Raw genomic sequence first — 17,495 nt, 5'->3', positions numbered from 1 at the left:
GATAAAACCTCAATATTCTATTAATTAAACATATGTACGGAACAACACTAGGAGAAATATGCGCATGTGCATTACGATTACTCTTTTATCTGTTTATTCTCTTCATTTGATCTCTTCTTCACGCATCATCAGTAGAAAGTGTAAACGAGCCGACCGTTCATTAGCTACTTGAAGTTGACTTGTTAAAAACTTAATTAACGAGCCCAAGCTCGAGCTGTTATATCTAAGGCTCATTTAATAAACGAGCTTGAGCCCGAATTTTACATATCAAACTCAATCCAGCTCGCGAGCTTAAATGAGCTCGATCCCATGCCTCTCCATATCCTCCCAATTTATGGAATACATAAAATAAAATGTTAATGACTACATATATTATTTTACCAACTTACCACCGTGATATATTCCCAAAACACACTTTTTCATACCTAACATCACAATATAAAAACCCACGCACACTATATGTTTCTTTGTATTATTTCTTCCTCTCCTCCCCACTAGGGGAAAAAAATACCAATTTACATAATTAAGTACACAAATATACTTTTCATACCCAAAACATGAATTTTAACAATTCAGACAAGTTGGAACTCCATAAACAAACCACCGCTGCCACCACCACCACCAGGCCTATGACTGCTAAAGTTAGTCCGGCGGCGAAAAAGACACTCCTAATCCTCAATTGCATCTTGTTATCCATCGGCACCTGCGGTGGCCCATTGATCATGCGGCTCTACTTCATCCACGGCGGCACCCGTGTCTGGTTATCGTCGTGCCTAGAAACCGCAGGGTGGCCGCTCATCATTATCGTCCTCATAATTCTCTATCTCCACCGCCGTGCTACCCAAAAAGATATAAACAATAAACGAACGACGTTTATTTACATGCGTCCAAGGTCATATTACATAATATATTATTAGAGTTTGATTATTTTTTAATAATAATATATTATTAGAGTTTGTAAACAAAGCAGAGTTTGATTATTATATTGTTAGATAGTAGTTGATTGATTATATTTTTTATATAATTGATTATATTACATAATATATTATTAGAGTTTGTAAACAAAGCAGAGTTTGATTATTATATTGTTAGATAGTAGTTGATTGATTATATTTTTTATATAATTGATTAATAATAAAGTATACCTAATGGGTTTTCATTATTTTACAGGTTATTATGTGCGGTAGCCTTCATTGGTACCCTCACCGGTCTCGATGACTACCTCTACGCATACGGTGTCGCCCGCCTCCCCGTGTCCACCTCCGCGTTAATAATCGCTTCCCAGCTAGGGTTTACTGCGTTCTTTGCTTTCATTCTTGTGAAACAAAAGTTTACACCGTATTCTATTAACGCGGTGGTGCTTTTGACGGTCGGGGCGGCGGTGCTGGCGTTGCATACGAGTAGTGACCGGCCGGAGGGTGAGAGTAAGAAGAGGTATGTGATGGGGTTTGTGATGACGGTGGCGGCATCGGCGTTGTATGGGTTTGTGTTGCCGTTGATAGAACTAACATATAACAAGGCGAAACAGGAGATAACGTATACATTGGTGTTGGAGATTCAGACGATAATGTCTTTGTTCGCCACTATATTCTGTACGGTCGGAATGATCTTCAACAACGACTTCAAGGTACAACTTGGTGTTTTTACTCACTCATATATAGCATCTATGATTTCATGATATTTGTATAGCATAGATTTGAATATAGTTTATACCGTTATATACAAAGTTAGATTTTAGTAACGTTCTTAAGAAACTTATATTTGAATATAATATATATCGGGTTATTCTTCGTGAGCTTAACACGCTAACAGAAGTGTGTTAGCGTGTGAGTTAAAGAATGCATGATTACTTAACAATTGTAAGGTTATCTACTTACGTCTAATTATTTTTATTACATGATAGCGCGCGCCCACATGTCAACCGTTAAGTATTTAAATTTATAACATAACCTTTTTTCAAAATATTTTAATTATACGTTTAACCTGTCACTCCATTCATGTTTCATCTTACTATACTATTAAAGCTAACATATCTTTTTCATATGTCATTTAATTAGGTTATCCACATAGGTTGCCAAATATACAATTTTTATAAATAAATTATCCACCTAATAAACAATTTAATTTTAAACATTAATTCCTAAGTTGGAGAATGTTCCAAAATAAATGGTTATAATCACCATTTATTGAGTAACAAAGGCTATTTTATCTTTTTTGGATTTTCAGAAATTATTTAAGAATGTTTGGACTGAAAGTATGGACGTTTGGATTGAAATGATGTTTTAAGTCAAGAAATTTGGATTTTATTGTTGATTTATTTAACGGTTCAATCAAAATTATAATTGTTATATCTCATTATGTTCATTTCTATAGCATTCTTTATGTTGTGTACTTATATGTTCTATAATTTCAATAAAAATAGTTTTTATAGTACACAACATGTTACAACATCTATATGTTTACAATTCATAGCTTACAACATATGATTTCAGTACATGATGAAGTTTTAATTATTATGTCTTTTTATATTTCATGGTATAAGTAAGAAATATGTTTTATATTATTATTTATCTCTGATTTTCTTTTTATGTTGGATTTTTTTAATTAAAACAACAATGTGACACCTTATATTAATAATGTTAGATAATTTGTCGTTTACAATTCATTAAAATGTATAACACACACATATATATATAAAGTTTTATATATTTCCACCCGTGTATAACACGGGATTTAACCTAGTTTATTATACTATTGTACGTCAACTTTGTTTACAATTTGATTACAACTTATTTAACCTGATATAACTTAAATTTAATCCATCAAAAACCTGTCAAACTGTGTGGCCTGTTTAGACTAAAAATATATATTTTAATAATGTATATATATAACACTTAATTTCATTAATAACTTACAATCCTTGTTATAATTGCATTTCTAAGTTATACCTTTATACACATGCATGTGAACTAATATAGTAGGGGCATTATAGGGGGAAAAATCCAGCATAACAATCTTTTATTATTTATTTTTATTATAAGTTATTACATTATATAGTCTATTGGATCCTGGCTTTTTATGAAGTAGCAATATTAAAAGAATATCAAAACTTATTTCAGAGTTGAATAAACCTTTATATAAAGTACTTTATGAATAGGACCAAGCAATATACTTCAACCCCTTTTTGTGGGATAATTTCTTTGTAACCATCGAAAAGATATTACACTATTTACATAATCTGGCACACTATGATACAAATTTGTGCACTTCATTGCATATTTGCTTCTACCATATAAGATAGTAATGTTTATCCTAAATTTGCTAAGTTATTTTAACCCTTTTTTTAATTAACGGCGATATATTGTAAACATAGCCCAAAGCTTAACCCATTTTATAAATACATGCATATATAAATCTAACATTCATAATTTATTTATTCACGCCCGCCATCTAAAATAAAATTATTTTATTCACTAATATATATGCATGGATACAATCGTAAACACACTAGCTATATATTTACTAAATAGAATGTCGTGTTTGCATAACTATATTATAATGCATACACTAGTGCATAAGAAGATTCACTAATTAATATATTCATTGACCAAATAAAAAAAAATGTGCTCCAAATATATGAACCACAACTCAGTTTTTTATTCGGTAACAGATAAGATAAGGAATCGATGTAATGATAGAAGTGACAAAGAGCTTAGGCATCAATAAGAATATTTTCAAAGACACGTAAAATTAGTTATTTGGTTTTTGATTATTAAATAAATCATAAATGTTTTTTTCCGCGAACGTATTGCAAATAAATCTTATATGTATCAGCATTGTCCTTTTCATATGTAAATTAATTCTTTTTTCTCTATTAAATACGTCTTCATATTTTTTTTAATATATTAATGAGCATCAATATAAATATAAATTACTACGAGAAAAACAATCTGAAATGTTAACTTTTAAACAATTTTATATGTATTTTTTTAAACCATATGTTCTTACTTAAATGCTGTATATATTATTATATAAACTTGCAAAATATTATTAAAAGTGTATTAGTTATCTTTCTTTTTTCTTAAAGACAACTTTTATTAAACAGGCAAGGAGAAATTACATCGATAATAAATTTAAAACTTTGAACGACGACCTTTTTTTAATACAAAGATAACCCAAAAATTTAATATATTCTAAAATCTTTGAATCCATAACAGCTTTGTTTTCAAAAATCACTTTGTTTCTCATCCTTCAAATTCTCATTATCATGTGCTAGCTTTTATCTTCCGTATTACGGAGGTTGTTTTATTTTTTGTTTATAATATTTATATATTATTTTGAATTTTAATTTTATTTATTGTAAGAAAGTTAATTATATACTTAAGGTTTAATGAAAGAAAAGTTTCACAAATAGATGAGATGTTATAACCCGCTTAAAAGCTATCTGGGTTTGGTGAAGCTCATAACTCGCTTATTTTTTTTACTATAAACTTGTTTCTTAATTGTAAATAATATTTAAAAAAACACATATTAAATTTTAGTATATCCCTATTTTATAAGATTTTCATATCAAATATTTAATGAGATTAGTTTTTAATTTAATGAGTTATGAGATCTTATAACCCGTTTAACGGTTATCTGGGTTTGATGAGACCAATACCCGTGAATTCGGTTAAATGCATGAGAAACCTTCATTTACAAATAAAACAAGCTGATGACTTGAGAGATATAGAAAGCAACTAGAGAACTTTTAAAAGTTTTATTTGTATATATTTCATGTTTTAATGTATTTAGAACATATGATTATATATGACTATAGGAGTTGACTACGTCAATTAACAATGACTGGATAATATTCCCAATTTTCTCTTACGACCCCACAAGTATGTCCTTTTATTCCAATCAATCCCTAAAAAAAAAAAAGAGTGACCTTCACCCATCTCCACCGTGTAAGGCTGAGGGGTGTAGAGCGTGAGAAAGGGCGCAAGAAGACAGCCACTCGCGCCCCGGGGCGCGAGCACCACACCACCGAGGCGCGAGAGGGGCGCGAGCGCGGAAATAGAGGCAGGCGCCAGGGGGTTCGCGGGACAGGTTGAGCGTGAGGGGTATGGGGAGTGGTGAAAAGAGCCGTTTGAAAGATAAAATGAGCCGTTGGCTCTTAATTTTAAAAAAAAAAAAAAATTTTCTACTCCTATATATTACCCATTTTATACAACACTTTAACACAACTTCAAAAAACACCAAACTTACCCATTTCTTTATACAACACTTCCTATATATTACCCATTTCTTTCAAACTTTTTTAAAAAAACCTTTACAAAATCCTATATAATACCCCTAAATCAACCCATTTTTACCATATCAAACACAACTTCAATCTCCAAACAACCCATCGTCCCATTTTTTTTTTTAAAAATAATGTCGTCGTACTCGTCTGATTCCGACTCCTCCGAAGAGGATGATTTGCTTCTTCATGTAGGGGGAGTTTTGACCGCAGCCGTGGTAAATCTCTTGCAAAATCAAGCCCATCAACCCCGACTCCCGAGGGTTAGAGCACCACCTCGTGATCGTGATCGATCGGGTGCTAACGATACTTTGATGAGGCATTATTTTAGCCCTCAACCGGTATACGCGGAGTCGGATTTTCGAACTCGTTTTCGAATGAGCAGGCAATTGTTCACGCGTATAGCGAGTGATTTAGAGGCACGGTATCCCTTTTTCCAACAAAGGGAGGATGCTAGGGGTCTTCCCGGTTTTACCCCTCTTCAAAAATGCACGGCTGCTATCCGTCAACTAGCGTACGGCATCTCGTCGGACGCTTTGGATGAGTATTTACAGATGTCGAAAAGGGTTGCACGTGAATCCCTTCATTTTTTCTGCCAAGGTAAAAAACATTAATTTTACTTTTTATTAAATATTTATTACATTTTTTAATATATATTGTACGTAGGAGTCATATCGACTTACGCTCGGAGTTATCTGCGTAAACCTACAACGTATGACATCCAACGCATATATGAGGTGCACGCAGAAAAACATGGTTTTCCTGGGATGCTAGGTAGCATCGATTGTACGCATGTTGGATGGGCTATGTGTCCAACGGCCTGGCGAGGTCAGTTCCACCGTGGTGATCATGAAGGGCCGACCCTCATACTTGAGGCGGCGGTGTCACAGGATCTTTGGTTTTGGCATGCTTTTTTTGGTGTTGCTGGGTCAAATAACGACCTTAATGTTATCGATCAGTCACATTTGATCAACGACCTTATCGACGGGGTTGAACCACCTCAATCTTTTGTTGCAAATGAAGAACTCTTCAAGTACGGGTACTATCTGGTCGATGGTATTTACAACGAATGGGCTGTGTTAGTTCAAGCTTTTACAGATCCAGTCGCCGACAAACGGAAGTATTTTACGAAGAAGCAAGAGTCTGCTAGAAAAGATATTGAAAGAGCTTTTGGAGCTATAAAAAACAATATTATGTTCTGGCGAACCCGATACGTTATTGGACTCGGGAGAGGATAATGGACGTCGTCTACACGTGTCTTATCCTACACAACATGACGTTAGAAGACGAGGGCAAAGCTATATGCCAAAACTACCAAGGTGACATTCCGCCACAACCGTCCACAATCAGTGATCAACAAAAACTTCATAACGTAGCAAATATCAAGAGCCGTGAGATACACGGGGATCTTCGACATGAGTTGGTTGAACATTTGTGGGCGAGGCGACCAGAGGATCTTGTATTAGATTAGTTTTATTATTAAATATTATTGTTTGTTTAATTTTTAGTATGTTTTTTTTATTATATGAATTTTCAAAAAAATGTGTGTTTTTTAAATAATTTTTGCGATTTTTTAATAATACGTTTTTTTACTACATTTAAAAAATAAAAAAAAAAAAACCGCTCGCGCCCCCTCTCGCGCCCCTCCACACCATGCCCCGGGGCGCGATCACCACTACCAACACCCATCTTATCAACTTTCTCTCTCTGCCACACGTCACAATATTATTGGCTGACGCCTCCACTCGCGCCCCCTCTCGCGCCCCCCACACCCCTCAGCCTAAAGAAGATGCCAAAGTTTCTACGAAGATTGTGATTATATCCTCCCAGTTGTTTCTCTTTCTATATATTTTCAACAATATAATTAATTAATTAATTATAGTACATCATAAAATCAAGAGAAACATAAAAAGGAATATGTATTAAGTGGAAAATTAACGTACAAATTAAATTAGCGTGTTAATTGTATGAATTAAGTAGTGTAATTATATATACAATATAGTGTAATTATATATACAACATAGTGTAATAGTATCCTATTGATTGGCATGATAATTTTGTAAAAATAAACAAATTTAATTTGTTTATTTTTATATATAATTACACTACTTGATTTTCACAGTGAAAACGCTAATTTAATTTCTATGTGATCCAAACCCTATGTATTAGTATCCTATTGATTGGCATGATAATTTTGTAAAAATAAACAAATTTTAGTGGATTCTTTAAAATGCAAGTTTAATTCATATATAATTAGAAAACCATTTTGTCCATATATCTTGAACGAGCCCTGCAACTATACAAATAAAAAGTTATGTATATTTTAAGTGAAATAAAATTTATTGATTTGAGTTCAATCCTATTATTTGTAGGTGATTCCCACAGAGGCAGCCGAGTTTGAATTAGGAAAAGCAATATATTATTTGATATTGTGTGTTAGCGCTTTGTGTTGGCAATGTTTCTTCTTAGGAGCCATTGGAGTTATCTTTTGTGCGTCATCACTCCTATCAGGAATTATAATCGCGGTTCTTCTTCCTATAACAGAGGTATTAGCCGTTGTTTGCTATAAAGAAAAGTTTCAAGTCGAGAAAGGAGTCTCACTTGTTTTGTCTCTATGGGGATTTGCTTCTTATTTCTATGGGGAATACAAGTTTACAAAAAACAGTAAAGATAAAACATATTCTTCTCAACAAACAATGGAGCTTGATCAAGTTAATGTGTAATTTTGGGAGTCATTAGCTTTTACTTAAGTATGGTATTGTATTTCTGGTTGTAGCCAAAATATCATGTCATCTTAATATAATATATTGTGAAGTTCACAAAAATTAATAAAAGTGGAAGCAAAATTTATAAGAAGAAAAAAACAATTCTAAGGGAAGTGGGGGTGGTCCGTTATACGCGTGATGGCCTCACTAACACCGCCGCCGGTCCCCCCATCACGCGTGATGGGGGTCCGGCCGTGATGGCCATCACGTGGTGAATACCAATAAATTTGAACGTTGGGGAGGGGGGTGACCGTTGGGGTTGGGTGATTAAAAAAAAATAATTTAAACAATATAAATTAACAACCATTTCATTCCAACTCAAAATCAAATCCAACTTAAAACACTCTCAATCTTCTACTACAAAAACCTATTTCTTCACCACTTCAATTCAAAACAAAAAAAATATGGATTTTCCGAGCAACTCGTTTCCGCTAGACACCGATAACTCTTCGTCTTCGGACGATGACATTGTTGAATGGTTCCCGTTGTTATATAACGAACTTGAAGGCCCGAGCCATCCAAAGAAAAAATGGTGGATCGTGATCGTATACATGCCCACGAAGTGCTAATGAACGACTATTTTGTGGAGGAGCCGAAATACAATGACGAGACGTTCAGGGGTCGGTTTCGTTTGCCGAAATCTTTATTTTTAAAGATTGTAGCGGACGTCGAAGCAAGCGAAGAATGGTTCGTGCAATGAAAAAACCCATGATCTCTAGCATATTATATGCATGCATCATATTGCACAATATGCTAATAAAAGAAGACGGACGTGCAATTTCTCTAGATTGGGTGCCGGATCCTCCTACTCAAGTTCTCATTCCTGAGAACGTGCAATTAGACTTGCGGAACGAAGATATTCACCATCGGTTGAGATATGATCGAGTTGAACTTGTAGGTTCTTTAGGTTTGGAATTTCCGAATTCGGACGAGGAGTAGATTGTTTAATGTAACTTTTATTTTTTTTAATTTACTATTGTTTTTAATTTTTAAGTTGTAAAAAAATATATAAAAAAAAAATTCCATCACACCACACCACACCACACCACACCACCACCCCCACCAAAATTCCATTACTAGTGATGGAAAGTGGTGGGGTAAGGGGACACACTTGTATTGGTATGAGCAAGTGATGGTTTTTAAACCACCCCCACCCCGCTAAGCCCAATTACAATAACTCTCCTAGTTCGATGTAACATTTTGTAGAATACTTTCTTTCTTTACGGTAAAGGTGCATTTAATTTTTTCTTTCCCAAGTTTCATTTTGCCCGTAACGAGATGTATAGATATATACCCGAAGGGTAAGTTTTTTCTGACTTCTAGAAATCCAAATTTGGTACTACTAATAATGTTTGGACATGTATGCATTTGGAACTCTAAGTAGGGATGGCAAATAGGTTGGGTTGGGTCGGACGGATTATGGGTTAACACGAGTTAGGGTCAGAATGAGTTAGAGTTAAAACGGGTCAATTAAAAAAGATTTGTTTTGGTTTGGGTCGGAAAAAGTTAGGGTCGCGGAACAAGTCTCTTGTTTTTTAACGAGGATACTGGTGGAAACATTTTAATTTTTTTTTAGAAATTTTGTTTTTTATTTATATTTTAAGTTATGATTTTTTTATTATTTTTTTTTTGAAATTTTTTTTGACTGGTTTTCTATTAAGATCAAAAACCTCTAAAAAAATTAATAAATAAATAATAACTCAAAATATAAATTAAAAACAAAAAAAGAAAAATATTAAAATGTTTTATCCGTTGTCCTCATTCCAAAAAAAAAACCTCGAGAAGTTAGACGAAATCGAAAAAATCGACGAAAACAAAACCAAAACGGATCGAACCCATCCCGTGCGAAAACTTGTGTCGGCTCGAAAGATGTTGTGAGGCAAAATCTAAACCGAACACGTTCCAATCCAAAATTCGTTTTGTGCCGAAACCTATCCGACCTGAAACTTACACATTTTGTTATTACACTAACCCGCATCGACCTATTTTTTAAAATTTTTCCACCCATTTTGACTTGAAAATAACAAGATAGAATTTCAAGTGACCAATTTTGATCATTTTAGCTAAAATAGATGTCCCAAATTAAACCATATAATTTTTTTAATTAAACTAAATTGACCTATTTAAAATGGTTTTGGTCAAGATTGTCACCGCTAGAGATGTTCAACGAAACCGGTTCCTGGAACCGAACCGGTAGACCCGAACCAGACCCGAACCGGTTCCTACCCGTTTTTTGTAGGAACCGGACCCTATCTGATTCAACCCGATGATCCGTGACCGGTTCTTGCATTTCTGAGTTGGGGCGGGTAGGAACCGGAACCGGAACCGAACCGGAACCGGTTTTGGAACCGAACCATCCGGAACCGGTTCCTAACCGGTTCTAGCCGTTGGATCGAATATAGCCGTTGGAAATCGTTTTTTTTTGGCCGTTTTTTTGACCGTTGGGGTCAAAAATAGCCGTTTTTTGGCTCCCCCAAGCACCCCACTACTAGTATAAATAGGTATTTGGTGTCATTGGTTCATCACAACACTCAAAACGCAAACCCGAACGCAAAAAAATACAAAAAAACGCTATTACAACGTTTTGAGTTCTCTAATCTCTTGTTTTCTCTTCTTCTATATTCATATTTGTTGTTATGGCTGCCTCACAATCATCGGTTGGTCAAGGTTCCAACGCCGAACCAAGTTTCGTTCGTATTGTACCTCATAATCGTAATCAAGAGATTTGGTGCAATTGGGATTTGGTTGAATTGAGTGACCATTCATTGAAGGCTCGGTGCAAGTTTTGTGGGATTTATTTAAACCCACTTTCGAATTCAAATTTGAAGAAACACATCGAAAAACCGTATTGCAAGGCGTTGAAAAAGAACGTCGATTCGCAACAAACGCAAATGGATAGTGAAGGCGGAATATTTACATACCAAATTGATCGAGTTCAAGATCGTATGGCAAAGTTTGTGATTCAAGAAGCTTTGCCGTTTAGCCACTTCGACAACCCTCGCTTAACCGCCATGATTCGAGATACGCTTCAACCACAATACACTCACGTAAGTCGTCAAACTCTTAAACTGTAAGGCCCCGTTACCGGTAGCCCTACTTTCGTGTTGGATTTACTCATAAACACAGTTCTAAATATCAGAGTTAATTAAAACATTTACGCGGAATACAAAACTTTCATAAAACTTTACATAATTCATAACTTGTCTCAAAACATTTATTGTCTTTCACATTAAAGCATTAAAATTAACACATCATAGGTCTTCAGATGCCAGATTCTTGTTCAGTGCCATGTGTCTCCTCAAGCGAGCTGCCTCATCCTACTCACCTGCGTGCATACTAAAAGTCAGCTACGCTGAGTGAGTTCTAGATAATCACATAATCATACCATTCACAAAACATTATATTCTTTCATTCATACTTTTATACTTTCATACTTTCATACTTTCTTACATTCATACTTTCTTACTTTCTTACTTTCATACTTTCTTACTTTCTTTTGTATTAACTTACTTTCATATCTTATGTTATAAAGAGCATTACGCCCTACATTCCTCGAGTATTATTAGGGCTCGGTACCCTCTTTCCTCGAGTATTATTAGGGCTCGGTACCCTCTTTCCTCGAGTATTATTAGGGCTCGGTACCCTCTTTCCTCGAGTATTATTAGGGCTCGGTACCCTCTTTCCTCGAGTATTATTAGGGCTCGGTACCCTTCTTCCTCGAATATTAGTAGGGTTCGGTTCCCTAGTTCTCGAATATTAGTAGGGTTCGATTCCCTCTTCGTTACCATACAACCATACATCATACCTCGAGTATTATTAGGGCTCGGTACCCTTTTCGTAACCATACAACCATACATTATCATTTCTTTCTTCTATTATCTCTATCATGTTCATACACATAAACATACATAACATACTTACCTTATACATAGCGTTACAACCTGACAGTACGTGCAATATCCGAAGATCGTTCACGTACCATCAAGCAATCATTCATACATTTCACATTATCCACATAAGGCATACACTTATCTCTTAGTATAAGTGTATTAACAAACATATTGAATATGCACACAGCCCCGAAAACATAACACATAAATGGGGCTAGAAACTCACCTGAACACGGTTACGTTCTCCGTTGATCGTAATCCCTTTCTTCAGTTGTGCACGGCTGACTGTATAACAAGTATACATATCAATTTAACTATCACTACTTATAACATCTTTCTAGTCTTAATTACTACCCACAACGAACGGGGGTCCGGGGGCAGCGCCCCTGGCAGCGGGGTCTAGGGGCGGCAGCCCCTAGCAGGGTCCAAGGGGCAGAGCCCCTGGCTGGGGTCGAGCTGCCAGGTCAGCTTGGAAAAATTTTATTTCCATTAACTGTCTTAACACATTTTCCATTAGGTTTTTAATTTATTTTCTAAACGAACTTCACTTTAGGCGAAGTTAAACCTCGGGCGAACTTGGCTTCAGGCGAAGTTAAACCTTAGGCGAACTTGGCTTCAGGCGAAGTTAAACCTTAGGCGAACTTGGCTTCAGGCGAAGTTATCCTTAGGCGAACTTGGCTTCAGGCGAAGTTATCCTTAGGCGAACTTGGCCGTAGGCGAAGTTATCCTTAGGCGAAGTTACGCTTGAAGGCGAAGTTCATCAGGCGAACTTAATCTTGCAGGCGAAGTTATCGCGCTGCAGATCTGTTTGCCCATAAATCCTTCGTTTCTTAGCCAAATAACTCGATTTTGGTACCCACGGAATCGTATGATCGGCGCCTACAAATCCCAACCATCAAATCGGCCTAAAATCGACGTTTTAGGGGTCCGATTTGGGCAGTTTGGGTTTCGGGTCCGGTTAACCCATCCAATCCTAACCATTTTCAGTAATATTAGCTTTGTTGGATTTGTTCTTACCTTACCAACTCAGATCTATCAACAAAATCTTGGGTCTCGGCTTCGAATCTTGATCGGTTAGAATGTGTGTGTTTTGAGTGTGTGAAGAAATAGATGTAAATGAAGATATTTTTGGGATTTTGGGGGTATTTATATCCCTGAAATCCCATTCTTATTTAACCCATCTCAATTAATCCACGTCCCTGATCCGCTCCTACTCGATATTAATAATTAAAAACGCGAAATCACTAACATAACTTTCTTTATTCACATTATAAATTTTAGGATGTTACAAGTCTTCCCCCCTTAAAGAGGTTTCGTCCCCGAAACCTAACTATTACATAAACAAACTAGGGTAAAACTTGCGCATCTCATCCTCGGCTTCCCAAGTAGCATCCGATCCTTTGCGGTGTTTCCATATCACTTTTACCAAAGGTATAATCTTGTGACGAAGCTGCTTTTCCTTGCGATCAGCGATCTCTATCGGTTGCTCGATGTAGTTCAATTGTTCATCAACCTCAATATCCATCAATGGCACGTGAGACGTGTCATCAGCTAGACACTTCCTCAGATGAGAAACATGGAAGGTTGAATGAATTCCTTCTAACTCATCGGGTAAATCCAGTTTATAAGCTACTTCACCCACACGTTTTACAATCTTGAACGGTCCAATGTACCTCGGACTCAACTTTCCTCTTTTCCTAAAACGGATAATCCCCTTCCAAGGCGAGACTTTGAGCATCACATAGTCACCCACGTTAAACTCAATTGGTCGTCGCCGCTTATCTGCATAAGACTTTTGTCTGTCTTGAGCGGCTTTCATTCTTGCTTTGATCTGATCGAACTTTGAAGACGTTTCTTGAACCACTTCTATGCTTCCCATTTCCTTCTGACCAATCTCACCCCAACACACCGGGGTTCTACATCGTCTACCGTACAGCATCTCAAACGGTGGCATACCAATACTTGAATGGTAACTGTTGTTATAGGAGAACTCTGCCAGATGCAGATGATCATCCCAACTTCCACCAAAATCTAAAACACAAGCACGTAGCATATCCTCAAGGGTTTGGATCGTCCGTTCGGACTGTCCATCGGTTTGAGGATGATACGCCGTACCGATGTTCAACCTCGTCCCATAGCTTCATGAAATTTCTTCCAGAACCTCGAAGTAAACCGTGTATCCCTATCAGACACGATCGATAACGGTACTCCATGCTTGGTTACCACTTCCTTGATGAACAAGCTTGCTAACGTTTCTGACGAGATGGCCTCTCGTATGGGCAGAAAGTGAGCACTCTTGGTCAAACGGTCCACAATCACCCAGATGGTATCATGTTGCTTAGCTGTACGAGGTAGCTTAGTTATGAAATCCATGGTGATGTGTTCCCATTTCCACTCAGGTATCTCTAGCGGTTGCATCTTCCCATAAGGCTTTTGGTGCTCGGCCTTGACTTGTAAGCAAGTTAAGCACTTACTAACATAATCCACTACATCATTCTTCATTCCTGGCCACCAGTAATCTCTTTTCAAGTCTTGGTACATCTTTGTAGCTCCAGGATGGATTGAGTACCTTGACTTATGAGCTTCATCTAAGATTCGACTTCTAAGATCACCATGGCGTGGAATCCACATACGGTCAAATCTAGTTTTAACTCCATGAGTGTTTTCCATCAACTCATCTTGCTGGCCATAATTCCTTTCTTTCTTTACTAACCCTTCATCTACTAACACTTCTGACTGCACTTTGATGATTTCTTCAAAAAGACTTGAGTTCATGATCAACTTGTATGACTTCACGGTTGCAAGGACTTCCTCATTCTTACGACTTAGCGCATCAGCGACCACGTTAGCTTTACCGGGGTAATACTTAATCTCACAGTCGTAATCCTTTATCAATTCTAACCATCTTCTCTGCCTCATGTTCAATTCTTTCTGCTCGAAGAAGTACTTTAAACTCTTATAATCTGTATAGATAGTGCACTTAGTACCGTACAGGTAATGCCTCCATATCTTAAGAGCATGCACTACAGCTGCTAACTCCAAATCATGCGTCGGATAAGGACTCTCATGGACTTTCAACTGTCTAGACGCGTAAGCTATCACCTTCCCTCGTTGCATCAACACGCAACCTAACCCTTGATGCGAGGCATCAGCACAAACAACGAAATCCTCGTCGCCATCGGGTAAAGTAAGGATTGGAGCTTGCGTGAGTCTCTTCTTCAATTCTTCAAAGGCTTCCTCCTGAAACTTCCCCCAACTGAATACTATCGACTTTCGGGTCATACCGGTCAGCGGTGCGGCTATCTTGGAGAAACCTTCGATGAATCTCCTATAATAGCCAGCTAACCCTAGGAAGCTTCGTATATCAGTCGGATTCTGCGGAGTCTTCCAATTCGTTATCGCTTCAATCTTAGCCGGGTCCACGGTTATCCCCTCCGGATTAATCACGTGACCTAAAAATTGCACTTCCCTTAACCAGAACGCGCACTTCGAAAACTTGGCATACAGCTTCTCTTTCTTCAGAGTCTCCAATACCTCTCTCAGATGCTCAGTATGTTCAGATTCGTTCTTTGAATAAATCAATATATCGTCAATAAAGACGATAACCGACTTATCCAACATCGGCCGACACACCCTATTCATCATGTCCATAAATGCTGCAGGAGCATTTGTCAGACCGAATGACATTACGAGGAACTCGTAGTGTCCATACCGCGTTCGAAACGCTGTCTTAGGGATGTCTGCCTCCTTCACCTTCAGCTGATGGTAGCCTGATCTGAGATCTATTCGTGAGAACCAACTTGAACCTTGCAGTTGGTCAAACAGATCATCAATCCTTGGCAAAGGATATCTATTCTTTACCGTAAGCTTATTCAACTCACGATAGTCTATGCACATTCTCATACTTCCATCCTTCTTTTTCACAAACAAAACCGGTGCGCCCCACGGAGAAACACTCGGTCTGATAAAACCCTTGTCTAGGAGTTCTTGCAGTTGGGACATCAATTCTCTCATCTCAGACGGTGCTAGACGGTAAGGCGCTTTCGCGACAGGTTGGGCTCCTGGTATTAAATCTATCTGAAATTCTATTTCTCGCTCCGGTGGCAACCCCGGAAGATCCTCAGGGAATACTTCTGGGTAGTCGCGCACAATAGGAACATCTTTCATTTCTTTCGTCTCGGCCGTAGCGTTGACAACATACGCCAGGTAGGCACCACACCCTCGCCTTAGTAAACCCACAGCTTTTATCATCGAAATGACATTAAGCCCGGAACTTTCCTTATCACCATAGACCGTTACCGCGCTACCATCCAATGACTTTAACCTTATAATCCTACTCTTACATACTATCTGAGCCTCAAACCCAGACAACCAATCCATACCCAAAACCACATCGAACCCTCCCAAGGTCATAACGTACAAGGTAATCGGGAACTCATGTCCCTCCAATTCTATCTTACAGTTCTTAACCATCTTTGTTATTTTAACCGAAGTGTCATTAGCGGTTTCTACTATAAGGGTCTCAGACACTCGGCAACATTTCATTTTAGCTAGTTTACTAAATGGTGTGGCTACGAAACTTTTGTTTGCGCCCGAATCAAATAATACAATAGCGGAAACACCGTTCACGAGAAACGTACCTGTGACAACATCCGGAATCTGCTTGGCTTGTTCTTGAGTCAGCATGTAGGCTCTAGTTCTTGGCCTGGCTTGATCAGCATCTTTCCTTCCACTACCTCCAGCTTCACTCTCGGTACACTCCCTAGCAAAGTGACCTGTCTTACCACACTTGTAGCATGCAGGCTTAGAACTGCACTCATGAGCATAATGACCTGCCTTCCCACACTTGTAGCAAACATTCGACCCAAATTTACATTCCCCGGCATGTATCTTTCCACACTTATGACATGTATCCGAACCCTTTCCCCACCTACACGCACCACTGTGCGCCTTGCCACAAGTCTTGCACGACCTGTTCTCCCAAACTCTCGGCTGTTTGTTCTTAGGGTTCCATATCTGGGTACCGGGTCGTTTAGCAGGAGCGACCCATTTCTTCTCTTTCTTCTCATCTCCCACCACCACATCATCCGCAACCAAGTCTGCATAAACCATTTCTGCGAGTTCGACAGCAGAATCGAAAGTAGTAGGTTTACTTGTTCTGACTAACATGCGAACTCTCTGTGGTAATCCCCTCACATAACACTTGATCCTTTTTGCCTCAGTGTTGACCATATCGGGCACCAACCTGGACATTCGATTGAACTCGGTGGTGTACTCACGGTGTGTCATTGTCCCAGCTTTCAAGTTTAAGAATTTCATCTCCGCCCTTTCAACCTCGGCGTCAGCACAGAACTTCATCATCACTAACTCCTTCAGATCATCCCACTTCATCTCTTTGATCTCTTCACGGGTCTTCCTCTGCTCCACACTCTCCCACCAATACATAGCCTCATCTACGAATGACTGAGTAGCATAACCCACAGCTTGGTCGGGACGGCATTCGCTAATGCGGATAACCTTGTCCATAGCGGTTATCCATTGGAGAGTAGCGATTGC

The 17,495-nt window shown here is 37.8% G+C and overlaps 1 protein-coding gene across 1 annotated transcript; it reads left to right on the top strand.

Moving 5' to 3' along the window:
• Window positions 1-603: 603 nt before the first annotated feature.
• LOC143539263 (purine permease 1-like) lies at window positions 604-8,091 on the top strand. Its single transcript, XM_077032620.1, has 3 exons — window positions 604-892; window positions 1,171-1,627; window positions 7,657-8,091. Exons 1-3 carry the CDS (start codon window positions 630-632, stop codon window positions 8,005-8,007), a joined length of 1,071 nt encoding a protein of 356 aa, XP_076888735.1. The 5' UTR covers window positions 604-629; the 3' UTR covers window positions 8,008-8,091.
• The last annotated feature ends 9,404 nt before the right edge of the window (window positions 8,092-17,495 follow it).

This window comes from Bidens hawaiensis, unplaced genomic scaffold, assembly GCF_021521415.1.
Source record: "Bidens hawaiensis isolate Kalapana, Puna unplaced genomic scaffold, B.hawaiensis_p1.1 tig00011830_1, whole genome shotgun sequence".
NCBI lineage: Eukaryota > Viridiplantae > Streptophyta > Magnoliopsida > Asterales > Asteraceae > Bidens > Bidens hawaiensis.
The sequence above is the reverse complement of the archived record's forward strand: the minus strand, read 5'-3'. Positions and strand labels throughout refer to the sequence as shown.